The 26374-nt window shown below is 42.2% G+C and overlaps 1 protein-coding gene across 3 annotated transcripts in view; it reads right to left on the bottom strand.

The window, feature by feature from the left end:
- Nucleotides 1–26374, bottom strand: part of ADAMTS2 (ADAM metallopeptidase with thrombospondin type 1 motif 2) — a 399572-nt gene that overhangs the window by 227180 nt on the left and 146018 nt on the right. For all 3 annotated transcript variants that reach the window (XM_050961509.1, XM_050961510.1, XM_050961511.1), the window contains one exon: nt 25921–26282. In XM_050961509.1, coding sequence (XP_050817466.1) covers nt 25921–26282 — 362 coding nt within the window. The remainder of the gene's footprint in view (nt 1–25920; nt 26283–26374) is intronic.

The raw sequence follows: 26374 nt of genomic DNA, 5'->3' as shown, positions 1-26374 counted from the left end.
AGTTCCATTCTTTTATAAAAGGCTGTCCCCAAAACTGGAAATGGTAACACGGAGACAAACAGGCAGCAATGTGACAAAATGCTCAATTCACTGTTCGAGTACTGTGCTCCCTCATATATCCTCAGCACCAGAGCAGAACTGCAAAGTCACCTTCCACTAATTAGAAATGGCCACAAGTGATACAGTGCAATTCAGCTGAATAGCATCCAAATGTGATTTGGAAACTGCTCTAAATTTCCAGCTTGATAAAATATTGGAGCATCTTGTATAGCGATGGCACCTCAGATGCTAACCACTTATCCCAAGAGCTGCCTATGAAAGACTGGAACTCCCTCTGGAGGCTTAGCCCATCTTGATAATGCTTCCTTCATGATACCTTAAAGCATCTTGTCTCTTTTTCCTGGCATCATGTAGGTCACCAAGCAACCCATGTACATTAAATTCCATCTATGGCTCTGGCTTTTTAATTTAAGCTGTGAGGTTCTACTAAAAAAAAAATTAAAATTTAAGTACATATGAACTCTATGCCAAGTGCAGACCTGGTGTAAGTTCAAGCACCTACTCTAGTGACATTAGCAGAGATGATTACGCTAGGTCTGGATCTGACCCAATGATTTTAAAGTCTGAGATAAGAAGATTGCCCATGCTATTTTATGGCATGACTGATTAGGACATAAAATACTTTTATAGTCTTTCCTCTCACTCCACCAAACTGGTCCAAAAAAGATAAATATCCTGGCATATTGCTTTAGGGAACCAATCTTTCTCTCAGGCACAATTGCAGTATTCCCTATGCTTCTGACCAGGAGGGCAGGAACATTGCCTCCTTCAAGGCTGATGTCAATGTTACTCCATATATTATCTGCCAAGAGAGGCTTGTCTAGCAGGTGGTTGCCACTTTCCTCTTTAGATTATCTCTTCTGTTAACAGAATGATCTTCACAAGCATTAGGTCTGAAAAGAGAAGGCTCTTAATTTTAACCTTTCAACATGCCATCCTTCCAAAACAAAGCAGTACTGGTTAATTCAAAGTTTACAGCCAAAAAGGTGTCAGTTATTGCTCAACAAGCAATACCATGCCATGCCAGAAATCTCCTTTGACTCGAGAGGGAGTTCAGCTTTAAAAAAAAACAATGACATAATATGGCCCAATGTTTTTATACCTTCATTTTCTTAGGATATGCAAGTAGCTAGCTTCAAAAATTATTCTTGCTCTACACATTTTACCAGTGCATGATTTTATTCTGATTGATGCTTAATTGTTAGAACTGAAAAGAAAAGCATACGTCACAGTCAAACACAATGGGCCAAATCCTCCTAATATTTACTCCCCCATCCCCAATGCAATTTCAGTGAAGTCAGTAAAGCTGTACAGGTGTAACTAAGGGAAGAATTTGTGCCCTTAGGTCTGTTTAACCTCCATGAAGAAGTGGACATAAAGAAAATAAACACAAAACAAAGGAAATCCTGTTTCCCAGAGTAAGACAGTTATGAGTATATCTGTTCAATATTTACCAACTGTAGAATAAAATATTACAAGATGATATCATCTAGTTATGGACTGCACGGGGTTAATTCTAAAAGTGCATTAGAAAAATGTAACCTATGTGCAGAAAGTACTGAAGTCTGTACATCTAGTAAGAAGATGTTGCACTTACTCCACAAGAATGCAAGATTGCAACAGTTTACTATCCCTTTGAGAACTGCAACATATTTCACATTAAGTATTAACAATGTATTAAACAGCATTGCAGACCATGGCACAGTCTCCACACGTTTGCACAATCATATGCTATATAGTAAAAAATTTACAAAAAGTTGAAAGGGCCTTCAGTGACTTCAGCTATTTGGGGATATGCAATTTAGAGCTTAAGTCAGACCATTTTACTCTGCTGTCCACTTTGGGACCAAGAACTACAAGAGCTTTAAGCAGAAGTGGGCAAACTACGGCCTGGGAGCCGCATCCAGCCCACCAGACGTTTTAATCCACCCCTTGAACTCCCACTGGGGATCAGGATCCAGAGCTTGCCCCGCTCCGGCACTCCAGGTGGGGAGAGGGGTTGGGAGCTTGCCCCACTCCAGGCGACTCCTAGAAGCAGCAGCATGTCCCCCCTCTGCTCCTATGCATAGAGGCAGCCAGGGGGCTCTGCACTCTGCCCCCACCCCAAGCGCCAGCCCTGCAGCTCCCACTGGCTGGGAACCGCAGCCAATGGGAGCTACCGGGCAGTGCCTGCGGACAGGGCAGCGCCTCCACATAAGAGCCAGAGAGGGGACATGCCGCTGCTTCTGGGAGCTGCTTGGGTAAGTGCTGCCTGGATCCTGCCCCCCATATCTCCTCCCATGCCCCAGCCCCGATCCCCCTCCCGCCCTCCAAACCCCTCGGTCCCAGCCTGGAGCAGCCTCCTGCACCCCAACCCCATCCTAGAGCTCTCACCCCCTCCCACACCCCAACCCCCGATTTCATGGGCATTCATGGCCCACCATACAATTTCCATACCCAGATGTAGCCCTTGAACCAAAAAGTTTGCCCACCTCCGGCTTTAAGGGATGCTAGGGAAATCTAGTTTCCTTATTAAATATGCTCCTGCTGCTTCTAGGAATAGAAATCAATTCCACAGTCCTAGCTCTGAAAAATCTCCCCACTGAGTTCAGCAGCTTAATTTGCAGTTACACATCTTCCAACCTCCCCAAAAAAATCATTATAGCTCCTAACACATTATGGCAAAGTCCAAAAGAGAGCAAGCACTAGCCGTAGGGGAGCAGGTCCTCAAATGGTGCAAGCTGGAAGAGCTCCATGGAGCTATGATGTACATTAGATGTAGATCTGGCCCATGATGACTGAACTTCTAATTAGCTAGGGTGACCAGATGTCCCATTTTTAAAGGGACAGTCCCCTTTTGGGGGACATTTTCTTATATAGGCACCTATTACCTCCTCACCCCTGTCCCATTTTTTCACAGTTGTTATCTGGTAACCCTATAATTAGCCCATCTACAGACAGCCTGCTGGAACTTTGGCAATCAGACCCTCCACAGAAAGGTAGCATGGGGTTGGAAAGCAGTTGCATCAGAGAAAAGTAAGGTCCTAATTGGCTGGACACATGTTGAGGATCCAGGGCATTCCATTACCAATTACTGCACTAACAGAAAGAACCAGTGAACAGTTGAGCTGCCAGAATTTTATTGACAGTGGTCATTCTTCCCACTACTACTGGCCATAATACTTAAACATGCCACATATGCAACAACGAGTCCTGTGGCACCTTACAGACTAACAAGCCAGCATATGAGAGCTTGGGAGGCTCATTCAAGTGGAAGGGGGATCCTCTGGTGGCAAAGACATGGAGTTGAGGCTCTTATGCCAGTCTCTTTCCCTGCTGCCAGCATACCAGGCGACAGGAAACATGGTCAAAGACAAGGAGAGCAGCATGTTTTTTGTTTGTTTTTTTTTTCCCAGTTCCTAGCAATTCAAATAGGGCCTGATGCAAAGTCCACTGAAAACAGCGGAAACATACTCATTGGCTTCCATGGACTTCAGATCAAGTCCAAACCTCAGTTATTCATAGTGGGCCTCCCGGGCACTAATGCAAAACAGTAAGTCTACTGCAATAAAAATAGATTTGGGCATATTTATTCCCATGTTGTTCTCAGTTTTGAACATGTTAAGATTATTCTGAATTTAAATTCTGGTTTTCAAAGAGGTTCAGTATTTATTGGACATATTTTCCTGCATTTTATAAAGTCAAGATGTGCAGGATTATTACTGAATATAATTGCCTGTGGTGAATGTTGCAACAAATATATTGCTACAGTAATTCCACTTTTACTACTGAGAAACTTCAAAGAAAGAAAAACTTCTTGTAAATTCCTTTTTTCTCTTTGGTAGGCCATTGCTCTTCAGCCTGAATTTAGTATTTCCCTCTTCTCTGCTTTAAAAGAGTGGTAAGCCGTTCTCTAAATAACCCACAGTCTCCTTTGCCTTTACCACAGGCTGCTTACTCCAAATTTAGTGTGCTGTAAACTTAGGAGAAAATTTAAAATTGGTAGACATCTTTAATATTTATTTTGAACCACAGAAGTTTTTTCTAGTGCATTCTAGACCTGTGCTAAAGTTTACAATGAAACCTAAAACTTTTTTCCAATGTCTGGTTTCAAGTTGTGTTACAAGTTTTAAATTAGTCCAGGTTCATCCCTAAAGTTCAAAAACCTTTTGAGCACTTCATGGTATTGGACTGAAAAGATGTGAAACTTTGGTTACAGATTAATCTTTGAGGTTCGCAATAAGTAAAATATTGTGCTATTAGCTGGATTTGCATTGTTCTACAAAACAATATTTTAAAACCATGGTTTTGTCCAGCTGTTACTTAAATATTTTGTTTAACTATATGCAAAACTTTTTAAAAGACATATTCAGCTTTGCAAGCTATGGCGGCTGCCAAATTTTAGTATAACTTTCACCATGAGAGAGAGTTGGACTGTGAAATGCTCTTGGCTCAGATTAATTGTCTTCATCATCAGGTAGCCATTTATTTCTCAAATAAAGGTTTTTAAATGTATTCTGCTGTGCTGTATATTTTCCAGAAAGCGTCTTTCACATTCCCCTTACAGAAATTGTAAGATAGACTCACATGATTACGGAACAAGTTTGATCCTGACGAGAAGGATTTAGCTTTAAGCTATTATTTACAAAACTATAAAAGCCCATCATCAGTGACACAACCATAGCCTCTGCTGTCACCTATCCTTGGTCAGTTTCTGCGGTTTGGTTTAAAGAGGCTTTTTTCCCCCTAACATTTCAAATTCAGGTCTAAGTCTTATATACAGTTTTGATGGGACTACTCAGGAAGTAAGCAGCAAGCAATAAGCCTGGTAACATAATAGTAAGTATGACACCTGGTAAGTCACAGTGTGTAGGATACATTCCAATAGGCTGATATACTGAACTGCTCTGTCTTTTACATACCTGGGGGGAAAACTGCAAAAAGGGCTTTTAAGTGTAAAATGTATATTTTCCTCTTTCCCTCCCCCTTGCTTTGTCATTTTTTACAGGGTTTGCATTAAATTTTGCTCCTGGGATATTTTGACTCATTTCCTCAAGAAAATAGGCCTTATTCTTTTCCACTGAACCTGCCAAGTTGGTTCTTTATTTTGGTAAGCTCTCTCTTCTTGCTTTCTCAAGACTGTACTGAGGTATAGTATTAACTGATGTCAGGTCAGGGGGAATTAAACTGCTCTGGATGGAAGGTATTCAGTGGGATAACTTGTAAGTATGATTCCTTCTGAGAGATCATTACAGGTCAATCTTTCAAAAGTGGACTCTGATTTTGGGTGCCTAATTTAAGATGCCGCAAGCCTGATTTTCAGAGGTGCCTAGTACCCTCAGTTCCAAATGAAATTAATGGGTGCTGCAAGTGTGGCACAAAATCTCTGGAGGTCTCAAGGGAAGCACAAACAGCAATAGGGACTGGGATGGCCTGCTTAAGGGGGCGGCATGTGCTTTCCCTTGCACTAGTCCAGGTTGGCTGGCTGCTGTGGAGGAGAGCAGAGTTACTACCTAGCTCTTCTCCAACCTCCTACATAATTTTTAGCACTGCTGTTGGGGCGTGAGTCCCACTCTCTGTACATAACAGACACCAAATCAACTCCCATAGGAGTCAATGGGAATCATTCCGTTGAATTCAGATTAAGTTGTATCAAGCCCTTGGAATGCAAGAAAAGAGACTGTATGTGGCTCCCACACAGGGGCAGAAATACGAGGAGAAGGGAGGCCCATTGTGTCCTATCTCCCTCCCAGGAGCACCTGACAGTACTGGGCACAATACTGCCTAGCCCAGTTTGCAGTTCTCCAACTTTATATAGCATTTACAATTCCTCACCAATGTCTGGGAGTGGGAGCTGTGTTTAGTTTATCAGATATTTCCGGACTTGCATATGCTACTTTGCTATCAAGCCTAACTTTTTGTATCTTAGAGAGGACTGATTCCTGATGTTTGTTACCACCCCGTGAAGATAGCTATTGTTTTAGCAAGCATCAGACTCTTTGTGCAGCCTTTTCTATTATTGTCCAGGGGTGTTTTGACCTCTTTCTATTGCTTTCACTTTTGATCATTCCAAGGTGAATTGATATTTGATCAGATTTGCGAGTGGGGTTATCTTGTTTGTGGCTTGCACCAGCTGTGGTATTCAACATTTCCTTCCACATACCAACAAGTGCAGATGTACAGAACTCTAATATGGTTTGTTCACAGAGTGGATACTTTCAGCCAGACCCATCTTTGTGCAAAGAGCACAAGAGCAAGTGTCAATGAGAAAAAGCACATGGAGGGCATCTTCCAACAGCCTGTACTGAACTGTACAGAAAATGGCTACAGTTGAGTCCTCATAGATTTAAAGATCCAGTACACAAAACAATAGAATCTTAAGAATTACCTAGCTAAATACACCACCGAAAAGTGAGTCAGACCTCTGGATACAATTACAGCTTTCAGACTTATCCCCAGATTGTCATTTTTTCACTCCCTGAGCCAAATTCCCTGCTGGAGCCTATGAGCAAAACTCCACGGAAATAGTCCAAACTGTAGTCTGTACCCATTTACACCAGCAGAGAATTTGACCCTGCATAAATTGCTTTCCATCAGAGTTCCATGTTTCACATTACTTCTCATGAAATCCTTTCAATCAGGTTTGCGTCCTTAAAAAGAAGCTGTCATCAATTGCCCAGCATGTCTGTTTTCTTACTTTTGTATATGCATTCAGTTTCAGAACACCACTGCCACCCAAAGTGTGTATTCCAGGCACTGGATTATTAAAGATTGTTCTGACTAGGGGTAAAATTTTCAAGAGTGCCTCAGTGACTTAGGTGCCTACTTCAAAATAGGCAGTAAGGCGCTTGAGCCTAACAATGTTAATTGGCCTTATGTTCCAAAGTCACTTAGGCACATTAGAAAATTTTACTCGAGAACTAAACTTCTAAGCATTTGACTTAATTCATAGGACTAACAGGACACAGCACAAACTTCATTACCTGAACCTCATCTGTCCAAACTTCCCCGTTATCCCTGTCAGAGGCACGTTACGTGACTACCGTTCTGGGGACAGGACCATTTCATAGGTCACTACGGTTCCAAATAAGTGAGGTTTGGCTATAATACAGCCGGCTGGATCAGTAAGTGCCTTAGTCCCGCTGTGCTGGCAGGCCTTGGGGAAGCAAGCCAGCTGTCTATAACTGGAGGAATGGCCAGCAGCAAAAGCCAGTCCTCTAATTATGTTTAAATTCTGGGTGTCCTGAGGGACCTTTGGATAATAGAGGTAGTACTGCACCTAGGGCAGGCCATTTAAAGAGAACGTTAGAAGAAAGTACAGCACTTTTTGGAGTAAAAAACCGAGCAGAGAAGCACGAGAGGCAGGCAGGGGGCCTCAGGGAAGTGGTGGAGCAGGGACAAGAAGAGAAGCAGTGTGAGTGGGGCCACAGGTTAAGAGCAGGACACGGGAGCAGGACCTCAGGGTGGAGTGTGGGCCAGGTCATGGCCAGAGCACTCTTTTGGCAGCAGCACTCCACAGGCAGCAGGCCAGCAACACGCCTCCAAAGGGAGGTGAGCTACAGCCTGTTTGGGGAGACTTAGCCTATTATACTCACTGCCCATGATGGTGGGCTATCAGCATCCAAGTTCACTAACCTGTGCCCACACTGCAAAGTGGATGGGTGACCAGTCTAAATGAAAGTGGCACCCAGGCTCCAGTCGGTACCCACAGCTGGGCCCACCAAGATTTAAAGCATCACCAAACTCACGTCAGAGGTTTGTGTGTGTAGATGGTAGTTGTGCGAATCTAGGCCTTAGGGCTAAAGATACAGCTACAAGCCTAGTGGGATTTTCAAAAGCACCTAAGCACCTGACTCCTATTAACTGCTAAAAGTTACACATACATTTAAGTCCCTTGCCAAACTGGATTAGTGTTCTGTTCTCTGTCTGAAAGAAAGACCAAGAGCATCTACCTAGGCCTCCTGTAAAACATGCTATATCAGAAGTGTGACCCTACAGATCCATGTCTTTCTAATGGTCAACCTATTTTAGGTATCACAACTGAAAGAGGAAAGGAAAAGAAATCACTGAAGTGGTGCCAGCAACCCTGATAGTTAGCGGTGCAATTTTTCCTCCAAAACCTGTTCAGTTCATTATTCTTACAGCACGTAATTAATCAGAACACACATCAGCAAGAGTTTAAATATTCAGGACCTATGTCAAGATACAGAACACCGTCCTCTTAAAGCAGCATAAAGGTATTTTACTTTTATGGCTTTTAGAGATCAGTTAAAATGTTGAGTGAGATTCAGATTTTTGTTTTCCCATTTTAAAGGAAAATATTAATATTTTAGAGCTAGCTACACCATGGTTTTGTTCACACTCATTATATAGCAGGAACAGCAGCTCCTGAGTTTCCATCTCCAACGAAGAGCAATAACCTATACCTTCACAAGCATTAAATTAGCTTTATCTAGATAGATGAAAGAAGAGATTTTGTTGTTCCCCTAGGCACCAGTAATGTTAACTGAACCTTTGTTCATTCAGGGTTCGCACAGCAATGCTATTTTTCTAATGGAGGATGGGCTGCAAGTCATGCACCCTGCTCAAGTGAGTTTTAGGTTAAAACATGGAGAAAACATAGTGTGACAATACAATGAAATACAATTGGAAAGAGGTGAAACTATGGGACATGGTAAAGAGGAAGACAAAGCAAGGAAATACACCTGGATTTATTTATACAACACCGAGGTAGAACAGGTCACAAAATACGAATTAAAGCAAAGATGCAGTGCTTATCAGATGTAAAAAGATTACAAAAGCACAGGAACCATTGCTCACAGACAATTTTAATTCCTAAGATCCGTGTGGAGAGATGCATACGAGTAAGCAGTTATTTTTGTTGAGAATAAAGGTCAATAAAGGTGCAATAAAAAGCGGGGAAACCTTGAATTTGGCAAAAGAATACATTTCCATTTCCTGTTAAAGGGAATGTGTAAGTAAGAGATCACAAAATAATTATATTTAGGATATTACGGATGAGAAGTAACAGTAAGTTGTACAATGAAGTTGTACTTTGTTTTAGGGGAGCAAAGATGGAAAAATTACAGGAGATGGTGGGTAGAATCCCACGAATGAGGCAAAGGAAGGAATACAAGAAAGAGTTCCACCACTGAAATTTAAAAAAAAAAAAAAAGCAACATATCAATTTGCTGAACAGAGCTGCCTCAGAATGGTGGTAAACTTGAATTAAATGGAACCTGATAGTGGTCCATGTTAGGACACATCACATGAATCACGATACAGTAATACCAAGAACCCCACATTTATTAAAATTCACAGATGGATGGTAATGTCCAAGTGGATAGAGCCAAAACTACAGAATCCTCATACAAAAAGTGAGAGAGACAGGTTAACTGTTAGTGAGATCAGAACAGGATCTCTCTCCAGCACCAGAAGAGACTGGTATGAGGCATTGGTCATAGTCTACAATGGCCAGGGCCAGGGCTGGCTCCAGGCCCCAGCGCGCCAAGCACGTGCTTGGGGCGGCATGCCGCGGGGGGCGCTCTGCTGGTTTGCCGAGAGGGCGGAAAGCGGCTCCGGTGGACCTCCCGCAGGCATGCCTGCGGAGGGTCTGCTGGTCTCTCGGCTCCGGTGGAGCATCCGCAGGCATGCCTGCGGGAGGTCCACCGGAGCCGTGGGACCAGCAGACCCTGCGCAGGGACACCTGCGGGAGGTCCACTGGAGCCGCGGGACCAGCAAGTGGCAGAGCACCCCCCGTGGCGTGCCGCCGTGCTTGGGGCGGTGAAATGGCTAGAGCCGGCCCTGGCCAGGGCTTCACTGCTCTGGGGGCATGGTCTGCCAAATACAGGGACAGGGGCATGACAGAACCCAATTGGCTAGCTCTGTGCAAAGCACATGCAAAACAGGGGTAAACTCTGCACCTTTGCAAAGGAGAGGAAAGTGCACCCAGTAGCAAATCCTTTATCAACCAACTCAGTCAACCATAAGCAATATTCCCTTATACTGGTACAATGAGTCTTGTACAAGGTGTAGCTGTTGCCTCTATATTCTGTCCTCTAATCACGTAACACTTGCATCAGATGAAGGTAGAATTTTACCTGGAGAGAGAAATAATTAGCATAGCTAAAAATGTGGGAAACTTATTGGGGAAACAATAATGCAGAAAAAGATGCAATGGGGGGAGGGGAGTGCAAGAGCAGTATTGCCCTTCAGCTGTCCAAAAATCATGAATCAAGCCTGCAAAAAAATCAAGAGTGGCTTAAAAATCTTAAGAATTTATATACAATTTGGCATGGTTTAATTGGCGTGGTTTTTTGTTTTTGCACATATTCACATGACTCCAGGCACTGAGGCTTTAAGAAAACCACCAATTGTCAAAAGAGCTCTAGTGGACAATAAAATGGCTGTGACCAAACAGCACAGCACTACTGAATAAAACAAAAAGAATCAGTATCTTGGACTTTGACTAGACAGGAGGCTCTTATATGATGAAAAGAGCCTTTGTTAGATGATGAAAGAAACTGTTACATTTTTGGTTGATGGCACTAAAAATACTGTTGGAAATGTAGGCCTTTCATTACATAGTTACATAATAAAAGAAAACACTAAAAGATGACACTGAAAACAAAGATGAATTTCAAACAGACACAGGTATAATGGACAAAGGGAATAGAGGCTACAACATACGGAGAGAGACTGATTGGGAGCAAAAAAAGCAATAAATCCTAAGTTTCAGTGAGGGATAGGATTAACATGAAAATACTGTACAAATATTACAGAGCTGTTAATAGGACGCAGTGGAAGAGAACTGTATGCAATTCAGCACAGCAAGATGAGGAATTGTTCTCCTTGTCTTTGTTTTAGGTAATAAGCTTTGACGTGAGAAGTTGCCTAACTGAATAAGCAACTAGGCAATGGACTGATATGCCAACAGAGGTAGCTGTCACCAGAATCAAAAATAGGTCAGATAAAATACTTTCGTATTTTAGATTATAGGAAACAATGATCCTGCTCTCTGCAGAGGCTGGAACCGGTTGACTTGAGAAAAATCTTTTCCAGCTTCCTATACCAACCAAAATTCTAAATTAGCTTCAAGTATGGGAAATTCTGACCAGTTGCAGGAATTTTTACTGCTAGCTCCTTAGAGAATCTTGCAAAATCACAAAGAAGCCTACAAACCACATCAGAGGGAAGCAAGAAGTTTATTGCAAGCTAATAGCAACACGCTCTGGAAGCTGAAGAGGGACAGGATTCTCAAAATAAATGTTCTGCTCATTTGTGGAGGTAATTATGACTTTGTCAAAATTAGCTATTATTTTTGAACCTTTCAGGATGGAAAACAGAGGAACCATTAGACCCATTGTACACTGTTCTAAGTTCTAAGTTCTAGTTGGAAAACTGCTCTTGGACCACACAAGAACTAGAGTACATCTAAGACACAACAACAAGGAGAGCACAACACAAGGTCAAATAAGACGTAAAGAAATGCCTATCTTTTATCCAAAGGCTTACAAATAGCACAAAGGTATCAACTTTGACAGCATTAGGATATTCTGTCCAGATGGTGTCTGTTTGCCTGATGTGGGAAATTACATCTTCCATTTTCAGATGAAAGCAGGTGAGAATATTTGCATACAAAAATGCAAAGAAAAATATGGTGTGCAATGATAGGAGATTTTCCTTCTAGGGAAAAGCATATAGTGAATAATTTCTCCAGTAAGAGACTGAATCATGCTAATTAGGTAGTGTGTGTCAGACTGTACATTTTAAAAGGAGAAGTCTCAGCAATTTATAATATGTGAAGAGCGGCTGTCTTACCAGGCTAATGCTGCATGTTAGCGGTAAAAAGCCAGTGAGTCAGTTCATTATTTAAGTCTCAGTTCTGCAAAAAAACACACCTGACATGCATGCTTCACTTTTAAGCATGTAAGTAGCCTCACTGAGCTAAATTGGGCTACTTATGTTCTTAAAGATAGCAAGTGCATGAGCCTTTGCAAGACTAGGGTTTAAGGTAGTAACCTGGGCTCTGATTCTGCAAACACTCAAACACTCACACACACAATTAGCTTTAAATACATAAGTAACCTCATTGACCTCAGACAGACTATCCGGACCACTGCCCAACATGCTGACCAATACTGTCTCATTGTTTACTGGAACTCTCCTCCCTCCCAACCCCATCTGTCTGAATCTATATAACGTCTTATATTTAGGTTGTATGCTCCTTCAGGCAAGGACAATCTTTTTCTGTTTGTACAGCACCTAGCACAATGGGGGTCCTGGTCTATGACTAGGGCTCCTACGCACTATCATAATACAAATAAATAAGTTTAGCTTATGCCTAAGTGTTTATAGTATCAGGGCCCTGATCATTTAAAGTTATTTTTTTATGTTCAACTGACAGTGTTATAGGAAGTATTTACATTTTTCTTATTATTGCAACTGTTTTGTTGTTTAATTTGCTTAAAGAGCAAAAATATTTGTTTTGCCATCACACTATCAACAAAGACAATTCTGAGTGTTTGTTTTTTGTTTTAAAGGGAAGAAATGCTCTTAAGTAGTGAGATGTTATATGCCAGATTTCAGTCTGTTGTGTTTACAACCCAGTGACAATGCAAGTGCTGAAAACTTAGTGCCAATGCATCTACTCAAATTATTTGTAGTAAACATCTGTTTTAACCATTATGCATAGGACATGACTAAGGGCTGGTCTACACTAACGCTGTAAGTCAATCTAAACCATGCTAGTTCAGTTACATAACGGAAATCAATATAACTTAGGTTGACTTACAGAAGTGTCTAAACTGCGCTATGTCAATGGGAGACGCTTTCCTGTCAACATACCTTCTGCCTCTCAGGAAGGTAGAGTACAGACATTGAAGGGAGAGCACTCTCCCATCAACTTAGTGTGTCTTCACCAGACCCGCAAAATCAACACTGCTGCATCAATCACAGCAGTGCTGATTTAGCTGGTAGCGTAGATATGGCCTAGGCTATGATAATAATTTGCCCTATCTTGAGTTCTACTTCGCTTCATATATCACAAACTAGTGTGAACCAAGGGCAAAATAAAATACAAACAAAACTAAATTGCAAATCCACACAAAAAATATATGGCTGAATCTCACTGGAGAAAGAATGAAAAAGTTTAGAAGAATTTGTTTGCCTTCAGGTGGTGTATTTTTCGTGGAGAGTTACTCTTGTGCATATGTATTTGCAAGATTGGGCTCTCAAATAGTACAGAAATCAGTCTCACCAACAATCAGTAACAGATCAACTGAATCATAATCATAAAGGCAACTTTTAAAGTGACATTACTAAACTGATATTTAGAACTAGAAAAATATTGCCAACACATACACATCATGTTATTGGAAAAAGAAAACAGGGATTGCCTGAAATACTCAGAATTTTTTAAGGAAAAAGAGATATAACAAGTCAAAACAGACTTCAAACCAAAAGTAGAAAATGCTGCTACAAGATATTTTGAACTTATTTAAAATTAATGGTGAATAAATTACAAGGCAGCCTTTATCAAAAACACGCACGATAGGCCTGATGCAAAGCTCACTAAAGTCAATGGAAAAAAAGACTCCCATTGACTTCAACTGGCGAGGGATCAGGTCCTATGGTCCCGATTCAGGAAAGCATCCCAACAGGACAGCACTTAAGCACATGATTAAATCCCATTGAATTCAATGGGACTCAGGCACATGCTTAAAGTTAATCGGGATTGTCCTGAACAGGGATGGACTTTCAGTATGTGCTTAAGTGCTTTCCTTAATGGAGGCCCATAAACTTAACACTTTAGAGCACAGCATCTGTCAGAGATGAGAGAGATTAAGTGCACACAAATAATTTCTTTACTTGATTTCTAAAACAGGAAGATACTTGCAAATCCCACATAAAATCTTTTTTGTTAGGACATCTGGCAAACAGGCACTTAAGCAATAACAACCAAAGCAACAAGCTACTTCCTGAATATTAGTGATTGGCTAGGAGAGTCTTGATTGTCATTAACTCACCAAGATGGGCCCTGTGCTGAGGTCACTACTGCTATTAGGGAACAAAGCTTAAATGGTACTACCATGGACCAGGCATTTTTAGAGGAATTAGCATCTGGGCACGCTGACAGAGAATAAGGGTTTCTCTCAAAAATATTTTGTGAGGGTTGTTATAGCATACAACCTAGTCGGAAACACTGAAAAGCAATCCCTGCTCACTTGAGTAGTACTACTGAACTCAACCCCTCACTTAAATAAGGCAAGCAAGGCTTGACACTCGATGCAGTTTACAGAAGAATGAAGTAGCCAGATTTGTTCTTAATAGTTTACCTGTCACATCTCTATTTGTAATAACTTACCATTTTAATAGCAATATTGCAGAGTCCCTGGACATGTGAGATTTAGTTAAAAAAGCACACAAAGTAAAAAAGTCCCATATAGATTTTGATACCAGAGAATTACACTGATGTAGCACAAACTTCAGGGCAGGAGCCCTGCAGCAGGACTGGGATCTCTTGAGTCCCGCAGGACCCGCTGCCAAAATAGTGGGAATGGGTAAGAGAAGTTTACTCACCCTGTGCAGTAACTGAGATTCTTTGAGATGAGTGTCCCTGTGGGTGCTCCACTCCAGGTAATGGTGCATCCCTGCGCCTTTGCTTGGAGTGTTTTGCAGCAATGCTCGTACAGCTCACACATGCGTGGTGCTTGCCTCACATGCCGTTGGCGCTTGGAATATCATGCACGCGACCCAGACTCCTCAGTTCCTTCTCTACTGGACAGCTTGCATCAAACTCCGAAGTAGAAGGGAGGGGGCTGGGTAGTGGAGCACCCACAGAGACACATCTCAAAGAACCTTAATTACTGCACAAGGTGAGTAACCTTCTCTTGTTCTTTGAGAGATGTTCCTGTGGGTGCTCCACTCCAGGTGACTGTGGGTGCTCTCTAGGATGGTAGGGGCTTCAAAGTTAGTAAGATAACTGTGGATAGCACTCAGAAAAGCTGGGTATTGGTTGGTGTTGGTCCTGCTTTGAGCAGGGGGTTGGACTAGATGACTTCCTGAGGTCTCTTCCAACCCTAATCTTCTACGTTTCTATACCTGATTTAGGGCCTTGTGTGATTGCATAACGTTTGGCAAAGATGTGTTCAGAGGCCCTGGTGGCGGTTTTGCATAGGTCTATAAGGGGAACATTGTTTAGGAACGCTGTGGATGCTGATATAGATCTAGTAGAGGGCATCCTAATTGTTGATGGAGGTTGTGTGCCTTTTAATCGATAGCATAGATGAATGCATCCAGATATCCATTTAGAGAGTCTCTGCGTGGATATGGAGGTTCCTTTGGAGAGTTCAGCTATAGATGCAAAGAGTCCTCAGTGAGACTTTGAATGGTTTGGTTCTGCCCAGGTAGAAAACCAGTGCCTTTTTAATGTCCAGAGTACACATCGTGGCTTCGCAAGTTCTCGTGTGGCTTAGAAAAGAAAGTTGGAAGCTGTATAGGTTGGTCAATGTGAAAAGACTAATGTACCTTGGGCAGGGATTTGGGACATACTTAATGTGACTTAACCCTTAAAAAAGATCATATAAGGTCGGTCTGCCATGAGTTCCCAACTTCTCCCACACGTCTCACTGATGTGATTGCAACTAGGAATGACGCCTTCATGGACAGGTGCAAGAAAGAGCAGGTTGCTAAAGATTCAAACAATTTCCAAGTCAGGACCATTAGCACTAAGTTTAAGTCCCAGGTAATGTGGGTGGTCAAACGTCTGGATAGAGAGTTTGAATGCCCCTGAGGAATTGTTTGGCGATTGGGTGGGCAAAGACTGTAGTGTCATCAATCTTTTGGTGAAAGGCAGTGATGGCCGCCAGGTGTACCTTCATTGCACTAACAGAGAGGCCAGATTGTTTCAGTTCTAGCAGGTAGTCTAATATCAATGGGAGAGATGCAGACATTGCATCAGTTTGGCAGTGCACCATGTTGTAAATCTCTTCTATTTATATAAGTAGGTGCTACATGTAAAGTGTTTTCTACTATGGAGTAGCACCTTCTGGACCTGGTCAGAACAAGTTAGCTCGTTATTAGAAAGCCATAGAGAATCCATGCCTTGAGATGAAGCATCTCTATATTCAGATGTTGTATTTGTCCCTCCCATTGTGTTAGTAGGCCTATGTGGACAGGGAGCATGATTGGAGCACATGCCAACATCCGTAGTATTTATGGTTGTCTTGGCCATGTGAGGGCTATGAGGATGACTCTGGCTTTGTCGGTCCTTATTTTCTGTATCACTCTGGGTAGCAATTGTATTGGTGGGAATGCATAGAAAAGGTCTATGTTTCAACTAATCAGGAACACATCTCCCATGGATTGTTTTCCCAGACCTGCTCTGGAGCAGAATTTCAGACATTTGGTGTTGCAGGCAGTCGCAAATAGATCTACCCATGGGTGACCCCACTTTCAGAATACATATTACAGTATTGTATCATTTGATTCCCATTCATGGGGAAAACATCTGCTGAGGTGCTCTGGCATCCAGGTAGGTATAGCTGGTGTATCCAACACAACAGAGTTTCATAGCCTCGGCGCATAGCAAAGGTGATCTAACTGCCCCTTGCCTGTTTACGTAAAACATGCAAGCGATGTTGTCGGTCAATACTCTAATGTTCTGGTTTTTTTTTATGAACAGGAGGAAGTGGAGGCAGGAACTTTGTGAAATCCGCAGTGCCAGCAAGTTTATGTGTAGACTTGTCTCAGTTGTGGCCCATAGTCCCCGTACTTTATGCTTTTGCATGTGTGCTCCCCACCCAATGAGGGAAGCATCTGTTGTAATCATCTGTGATTGAGGGTCGTGTGAATGGGATCCCAGAGCACAGGTTGTGCAGGTAAGTCCACCAGGTTAGTGAGTCCTTGACCGTGTGGGGCATTGTTAATCGTATGTTTATTCTGCGTTTGTTTGGTCTGTACACAGTTGCTAGCCATCCTTACAAGCAGCACATGTGCAAGCATGCGTGTCTGACCACAAATGCGCATGCTGCCATATGGCCCAAGAGTTTTAGGCATTTGTGGGCAGTGATCTGCGGACTGTTCCATATGGTGGAAATGAGTATCTTTATCGTGTTGAACCCGTCTCGTGGAAGCGATGCCTTCACCACCCTTGCGTCGAGGTACGCGCCAATGAATTCTCACTGTTGAGTTGGTACTATTGTTGATTTCTTTATGTTTATTTGTAGACCAAGACTCTGGAAACACTCTACCGCTGTTGGAGTGGAGCAAACGATGCCTGATTGAATGTGCAACTTCAGGAGACAGTTGTCCGGGTAAGAAAAAAATTATTATTCCCTGCTTTCTCAGATGCACCATTACCATGGCGAGGATCTTGGAAAAAATATGGGGTGCTGTTGACAAGCCAAAAGGTAGTACCTTGTTCTGATAGTGGTCTGTGCCCAAAGTAAATCTGAGAAAACACCTGTGTGCAGGGTATATTGTGACATGAAAATAAGCATCCTGCAGGTCGAAGGCTGAAAACCAATCCCCCTGCTCCAGCGCTGCTATTATTGTTGTTAAAGTGACCATCTTGAACTTTTGTTTTTTCCACAAACTTCTTCAGTCACCTGAGATCAACAATTGGTCGCCATCCTGCATTTTTTTATTGGGATGGTCACATTTGCTCATCAGAGTAGGCTGAGATGCTGCTGATAGTGAAGGTATCATCCTTGTGGCCTCTCTCTCTGTCATTGCTGTTTTTGTTGTTTGTACTGATTTTGGTGTTGCTATGTGTATGTTGGGTATCTAGGGCACTGATATGGTTGATATCTGCATTGTCTCCTTCTTGTGGCAGGTGTATGGATGCCAAGGGACTGGAGCGTGGCCCTCAAATCTTTAAACATGTGCAGCACCTTTTTGGTTTTGGCTGCGAACAATTTTTCTACATTGCAAGGAAGGTCTTCAGCTGTATTCTGTATCTCTCATAGAAATGTTGAGGAGTTAAACCATGAGGCCCATCACATGACAACCGCAGTAGCAGTGGATCTGGCTGCAGCGTCAGCTGTGTCCAATGAAGCCTCTAGAGCCATATGTGCAATCATCTGTCCTTCAGAGATCAAAGATTTAAATTGTTGTCTCTTGTCCTCAGGGATGTCATTAATAAAGTCCATAAATTTTCCATAGTTCCTGTGGTCATATTTGGGAGTAATGCCACACAATTTGACACTAAACTGAAGTGTGAATGAGGCATATACTTTGCGGCAAAACAGGTCTAGCCTCTTATTCTCTTTGTCGATGGGGGTGGAGCAGAAATGCTGTTTGCCCCTTTGGTTGGCTGCCTCCACCACCAGCAAGTTGGGTGCTGGGTGTATAAAGAGAAATTCTGATCCCTTCGAGGGAATGTAATATTTTCGGTCCGCCCTTTTGCATATTGGTGGAATTGTGACTGGAGTTTGCCACGCCGTTTTGGCAGGTTCCGTGATAGCTGCATTGATTGGCAATACTATCTTGGAGGAGGAAGACGTCCGTAGAATATCTGTTAACTCATGCTGAGTTTCTGGCACTTCCTCTAGAACAATCTTAAGCTCGTTAGCTACTCTTTTAAACAAGTCTTGGAAGTGGGTGAAAGTCATCTGCCGTGGTTGGTGGTAGAGGCATAATAGCCTCATCTGGTGAGGAGGAAGAATTATTGTTGGGTGGCGAGATGTTGGGGAGCAGTGTCCTCTTCCTGCTCTGCCACGGGTTCCTCTTGTGTGTCCACCGCTGCTGTCTCCATAGGTGGAGGCGAAGATCTGGTGTCCTCCCTACATGGGATGAGGTGCCTGCTATGGTGTCTTCTGTCAGACCCACCCCCCCAAGGACTCCAATAAGGCCAGTGACCAGGGAAAGGTATGGACGGTCCCATCCATGGGTGGCCATACCAAGGTCATATGTCGTGAGCATATATGGACTATGATCTTAATGGTCCAGCAACAGTAGGTGTCCTAATCAGGGAAGAATGGTGAGAGAATACCCCTTCCATTCCCCCATCTTCATCACTGGAAAACTGTGATGGAATGGGACTACAGGTTTTCAACAGGACTGCTGAGCTCTGTCTCAGGCCAGGGACAGCTGAGAAGGAACTGAAGAGTCCGGGTCACACATGACACTTTGAGCGCCAACGGCGCGTGAGGTAGGCACCGAGAGTGCATGACCCATACAGGCACTTCTGCAAAACTCTCTGAGCAAAAGCACAGGAATGCACCAACATCTGGAGTGGAGCAGCCACAGGGACATCTCTTGAAGAAGAAAATGTACTTTGTTGCAGGCGGGACTGGGTGGGCAAAAACAACCAGACTGTGGGAATTTGCAGGAAACATTAAATCTTTATTTTTAAATAAAGATTTTAATACTAAAATTTAAGCAAGGGGAAGAAAGATTTGATGTCTATTACAACAGGAGTTAAAGTATTTTTTTACATGGGTTAAGCACGATTTGTTTTATTCTTTTATTGGTAAAAATTGTGTCTGAATTGTGTTTATATATAATTTTGTTTTTGTTTCAGTAGCATCGGGGAATCTGTCTCTCTTGCAGGATTTGTGGGATCTAAGGTTTTTGCAGAAAAATGCAGGAGCAGGTATTGTGAGATGGGACAGGAGCAGGATTTAAAAAAAACAGTCCCACACAGGGCTCTACTCAGGGTCCTAGCCTCAGTTACTTTAAATTAGTACAATGTTATTGACTTCAGTAAAAGTATACAGGGCCAGCTCCAGGCACCAGCTCAGCAAGCTGGTGCTTCGGGCGGCCCATGGAAGGGGGCAGCATGTCCGGCTCTTTAGCTGCAAGTCCCCCAGTCCTTCTTGGAGGGAAGGACTAGCCGCCGAATTGCCACCGAAGAATGAAGTGGCACGGTACAGCAGCTGCCGAAGTGCCAGCGACTGTGGGGGAGGTTTTTCCCCTTCTTTTTTATCCCTCTCTCTTCGCCACTTGGGGTGGCAAAAAAGCTGGAGCCGGCCCTGAAAGTATGTCAATTTACACCAGCTAAAGATCTGGCCCCCATCATTTTGAGATTCAGTTCCCTGCCGTCCTCTTCAAATCCACCCATCCACATATACACACACCCCTTAGAACACAAGTGAACATCGTGGGTACATATTATTTATAGCTGCCCAAATTTTACTTTACACAGATGGCAGGACATCAAAGTTCAAAGTTATATTTGAGCCTTCTGTTGTGTTCCAGACATGGAATAAATTATTATACTTAGTTCTTGTTATTCAGGATTTACCACTGGGTGTTTTTTAGTGGCACTGAACTGGAGATGTTAAAAACCATTTAAGGCTTTGCTACAGTCCAAATTCTTTGCAAAGATAGACTTATACATAAGAAACTCAAGCATTCTAATCAGCCTGCATTATTTGCATATCCACTAAAATACATCACAATGCTAGATTCTGTACTGATCCAAAACCTTGGATGTCTTTCACATTGATTGTGTGCATATTGTTTCTCTTACATGGAGTCACATGCCCAGTTGGTACTGTGTTTATCTCACGTCTTTTTGTATTTAAGTACACACTCTAGCCAGTTTCCTATAGATGTAGGAATATATTATAAAGAGGATGGGGCATATTCAGAATCATTGAAATGCTACACCCAAAATGTTGGCATCATGCAAATATTGCTGAAGACTTTCAGCCACCAAAAATATTGGTACTGATGTTAGTCAGTATGTTCCTCTCACTTCCCACAAGTAGCAAATCTGGATGCAATAAAGTGAAGAGTTCTGGCTCCATGGCACGCTCCCTTTCTTTCTTCAACACCACTGGTGTTCCCTGGGGATTGGGCCTTGTAGTTGGGCAGAGGCTCTGGGACTGGGCAGGTGTACAGTGAACACTGACCCACACCAACAATAACTTTCCTTTCTTCACCCACCATTCAATGAAAACCCTCCAGAGAGGGAGGAGGATTGTTACATAGCAGATGGTCATTATGTAGGGCTCTGCAGCCATGAAGACCAGCCTGCAGTGCTGTCACAGGTCTTTCATACAGGTGGCCATGGTGGCCAGCAGATTTCAGATCCTTGGTTTTCAGGGGGAGGTAAAGATGGCCCTTTGGAAGGAAGTCAGGAAAGAATGCCACAGGCCTGATTTTTCATTGCCCTATGGCATGCCAGCAATGAAGAGAGGTTGTAAAGGGAGTGGATCCATCCATCAAAGAACAACCCTAACCCAGGAACTAGCTGGCTCTTCATTGTGCGCCAACGGCATCCCTAATGTACAGGGCATACCAAGAAGAAGCATGTGGCCAGAGTACTGTGTCTTCTGGAACAATCACAGAGGTAACAGGCAGCTGAGAATTTTAGAGCTGCTTTGAGGTTGTTTTTACACTAGGGCAGGCCCTTATATGACGCAGGATATAGGGAGGCACAAGGGTACCCTGTACAGAGCATATCTTTGCTGGAATGGAGAACTGGGGACTGAAGCTGTAAACTCAGAAAACACTCATACCCATTTTGGGTGTGATTCAGTCAACAGTGAAGATATTCAGTAGCCCAACATAGAACAAGTGTCTTTTATTTTAAGTAGGCAAGTTACGGTGACACTTTCTTAACATGGTTTTAAAAAAAAAAACAAAAAACAACTCACATTCACAGCTCTAGAGAGCTCATAAGGAAAGTTCCCTACTAATTAGCTTCAATATGTCAATGATCTCTCAAAGCCTAATTCAGCTATGAAAAATATGTCCGGTTTACATACTTTGGAAGTCTTCATCCATCCCTGGCTCTCCCCCCTTGCCAAATCCAGTGCTTAGTGAAACTGGTGGTTGTTGTTGATTTCTACTTTGGAAAGCTCTGGGAAGACCCACATTAAAAACAACCAACCCTCAGTTCTGACTGAAATATCATATATAGCTGGATATAAAACCCCACTGTGCGTTTTAGAGTGATCACACATTAAAGGATTTAAAAAAAAAGACCTAAACTCTCTACTGCATAGAATACAACTTCACTTGCAGACTGACTGCTGCGATTTATATCAGTTCCAACAACCTTAGCTTTCTGGTACAACCAGCAGCAGCAGACCATCTCCTCATGTGTATTAACTGGAATGTAAGATGCACTTGGTAGTAATATGTAAGCCAATGCGCATATGCAGAAGGAAATAACGTCATGAATTGGCAAGGCAGCAACTACGTTCACCAGTTTAAACAAGATTCAGTCACTGAAGATCTACAACTGAAAATCAAACCACAACATTTTCAACTGAAATGTTATTTCCATCTTTATGTAAGGATGTGAAAGATGGAAATCCACCAAAAAGTCCAGATAACTAAATACCTCTGAAAGCAAATGCCTCAGGAAAATATGAGGCATTAAATAGAATTTATAACAAGCGCCAAGATTTGTCAGAGTTCAGCAACCCCTTATCTTCAAAGTTATCCAGCAAAGGAGGAGGAATATCTGGGACATGTATTAGGAATGAAGCCAGAACATCTGCCACAGCAGGCATGCCATTAGGCGGCTGGAGGGACACGTAGAAGGGCTGATCCCAAGAATCCCTCTGTCAAACAGTACTTAGAGAGGGAAAGTTTATGTCACTGAACAACACAGAGGACATGGAACGAACAGCCCAGGACAGACAGGGATGGCAGGGCCTTGTTTGTGCCCTAAGCGACCTTTGACAGAATGGGAAGGATTCAGATTCAGAAGACACACTAATAAGCCTAGAATACTGAACAGCCTCCTATGGTTCTCAGATATGAATCAACTGTTAAGAACCTAAAAGGTTCTAGGTAGTGTGGTCCAGTGATTAGGGCACTAGCCTAGAAAACAGGAGACCCAAGGTCAATTCACTGCTCCACCACAGACTTCCCGTGTGACCTTGGGAATAACTTACACCCAAGTTTTTAAAAAGGTACTTGGGCACTGCTCTGCATTACAAGACCTAAGTTATTTAGGCACTGTACAGACAGATATAGGTGATAGTCTGTCCTAAATAATTTACAGTCTAAAATTATCCATTTAGAAGTGGATGAATCAAGGCACAGACATTATGTGACCTTGGGCAAATCCGTGTCAGAGCCAGATTAGAATTTGCTAGCTCTCATTCCTTTCTCTCTTTAACCTGTTAGTTTCCCTAATGGACAGGGGGGAAATAAGAATTCTGGACAGAACCCAGCATATTAATTATGGACCCAGATAAGATACTAACCCACAGTATTTCAACCTAGCTTGAAATCTTAGTAAGTATTCTATTAAGGTAATTTACCTCAGTAACTAAGGATCTAATCCAGTACCCACAGAAGTCAGCAGAAGCTTTTTCATTCACTTTAATGGGAGTTGAGTCACCCTCTATGTACATTTTTCTGCATTTGCTTTTTACTTTTGGCTGATGCTCATTTGGCTGAAGTTTAAATTATTATTTTTTAATTCTTTCTCATACTTACAAAGAGCTAGTCACTAGTGTAGAACATTATCACAGGATAACAGTCTCCAGCTGCTAGCTAAATGCCAAAGCCAGTACTAAGCAATGACACAAAGCAAACAAAAAGGTAAAACAGGATGTTTATTTGAAAAGCTGAAAATATCCCACTTGGGTCAGTATGCCAGGGTAATGATATTATTTCTATTATTCCAAAGCGAGGCCCAAGTCCTGAAAGCACTTTATTTATGATCTTGAAATTAAGCATAAATGTTTTCAGGAACGGGCCTAAGTGAATAAAGTGCAACAGGCAGTTGCAAGTCGGTACAATGGAATCACATCAATCTATTCCATGTATATTGGCCACAAACGAGGTTTACATAAGTGAAAATAATGCCTTCACTTAGATGATCATACTCAACTCACTCAAATATTATTCCGTAGAAGTCAGTCATTAAGGTTCAGACAGCTGTTAATGCAATTGTGTTTAATTTATCCTAACTAACTGACACTACTAGACAACCAGGTGGCATTCATTGGATAACTAATGTTGGTTTATAGCTTTTAGCTATTTAAAATTATTCCTATCATTATGTGAAGGGTGGCTTTACTGATCACTGGAGACACTGGCTCCAATTAGCCTCTCCCTTGCACTTTATGAAGTTATTTACACCTGTGCAAACAGCAGTATTATCTATCCACTGTGCACAGGTATAAATGACAAAACAAGGTGCAAGGCCATGGGGATAGAGGCTCCTAATCTTTTGCTTTGACCAAGTTCTTTGCTAGTCAACTGATATTTGACTCTTAAAATATTAATAGCCAGACTGCAGCCCATCTAATGCTTGTGAAGGAGTAAGAAGGAACAGGTCTCCCTATTATCCCCTGCATCAGTGTGTGTAGCCAGTACAGGAGGAATAGTAGCCTCCACAAGACTGCTACTTCCCCACTGCTGCAAATGGGTGAGGAGTAGGCAGAATCTTGGCTCTACCCCTAGCTATGCACTGGCCAAAGCAGTTGCAATTGTGTGTTGATTAATCTGCACCAGGTATTGTGCTGGCACAATCACTCCCCACCTGAGCAAGGGGAAGTCATCTTCTGCTTCCTGGTGTGTTCTTGGGATGCAAAAATGTGCTATCAGAGTATTTCTTGAAGGAACTTTAGCCCCTAGCAACCTGTCCACCTCATACAGCAACATTAAAGCCTACTTCTAGAAATAAGAACATATACGGTTAAGAGTGCAGAAGATTCACAGGTGTGGAAATAAGGAAAAGTAAATGAGATGACCTTCCTCTCACTTCATTTTATAGTTTTGAGACATGTTCTGGTGCTGTAAACCAACAGTTTTCTATGACTACCTAGAAAAAAAAATGGACTACAACTGAGTCAAATGGTTGATTAAGAAGAGCAGAGAACTATATAGAAATTAGATAATCACAAAGATAAGAGATCCAAGAGACCCAAAAGTCTACCAAGAAGTTATTGGATAGATTAAAAGTTCACTACCCCTCCTCAAAAAGTCACTTTGTCATTTAAACAAAGTTTGCTCTACATAGCAATTACTGTTAAAATCACAGTGTCTGCTTCTTTCAGATGTCTGCCACAAATAGATATAGTTTGGCCACTGAACATGTGTTCCAGAATAGAAAACCATACCAAGCTCACACGTACCCAGCCATGTAAAATGCATGATATGGAGCAGTTTCCTTGTGAAACCCTTTAACACTTCTGCTACTTTTCACAAATCACTTCGTTAGGCAAGAGAATTGGCTCTAGTGAAAGAACTGTAAAACTGTAAAGGTCTGACCCTATCCTTTGAACAAGTTTCATTATCAGAGATAAAAGCATAACATGCCAAATCTGTTTGCAATGTTCTCCTCTTCTAAAAATCCCCTTCTCATCCTAAACTGAAATGAGAAAGATAAAAGCCATATTATGAAGATTAAATATGTTGTCACAACATGACACTTATTCCTCTTTTAAATGTTAAAACTTCAAGTAAGTTCTAATGAAAAATCACTGCTGAGTTACAGTATTTAGCGGTCTATTTTAACTATTAATAATATAATATATGGAGATATACCTCTCAGAGAACTGGAAGGGACCCTGAAAGGTCATTGAGTCCAGCCCCCAGCCTTCACTAGCAGGACCATGTACTGGTTTTGCCCCAAATCCCTAAGTGGCCCCCTCAAAGAGGGGGCTCTCAACCCTGGATTTCGCAGGCTAATGCTCAAACCACTGAGCTATCCCTCCCCCCCGTTCTACTGTAACCAGAACATGCCTGTTCTCACTCAACTTGCTCCCAGTCTACCTGTAAAAGCAGCTATTGTTGCAACACAGCTACCCTTATGTTAAGGAACACCTAGTTAACTTGAATTCATAGTTATCATAGCATATGAGGTGCAAGTTTTAAGGACAAAGTTCAACACATTTTCAATATATATAGTATAGGAAAATTAAGTAAAGTAATATTAGGTATAATAGCAAAGCAGCTTACCAGCCCATCACAGTTGCTTATAGCAACTGAAGCGTTAGGTAAATCAGTGATATCCCCAACATATAGGCAATTCCCATGGAGTGGTTCAATATGAGTCACATTAGAATCCTCTTGCCATTCAATTCGTGCTCCAGGGGCAACCAGCCTAGAGTTCAGTCTCAGCCTGAAGTGAAACTCTCTTCCAAAAACAGTGATATTATAAAATATTTGCTCATTTGAAGCTTCAAGTTGCATATCCCCAGCATCTCTTCGGAAGCGCCCCCTTGGAGGTCCAGACACCAGGTTAGATAGGAATCTGCCTTCTGAATCTGTGCTGATTGGGACGACAAGTCTGTATTCCTCTATGTTCCTCAAAATAGGATCTTTAAAGATAAAAAACAGTATTAAAACTAAAAATTAGTTTAGAATTATTGGTTTAGAATTATCAGTCTATGATCCATTACCCCATCAGAGA

This window comes from Gopherus flavomarginatus, chromosome 7, assembly GCF_025201925.1.
Source record: "Gopherus flavomarginatus isolate rGopFla2 chromosome 7, rGopFla2.mat.asm, whole genome shotgun sequence".
Lineage (NCBI taxonomy): Eukaryota > Metazoa > Chordata > Testudines > Testudinidae > Gopherus > Gopherus flavomarginatus.
This window is presented reverse-complemented; position numbering and strand designations above follow the sequence as displayed.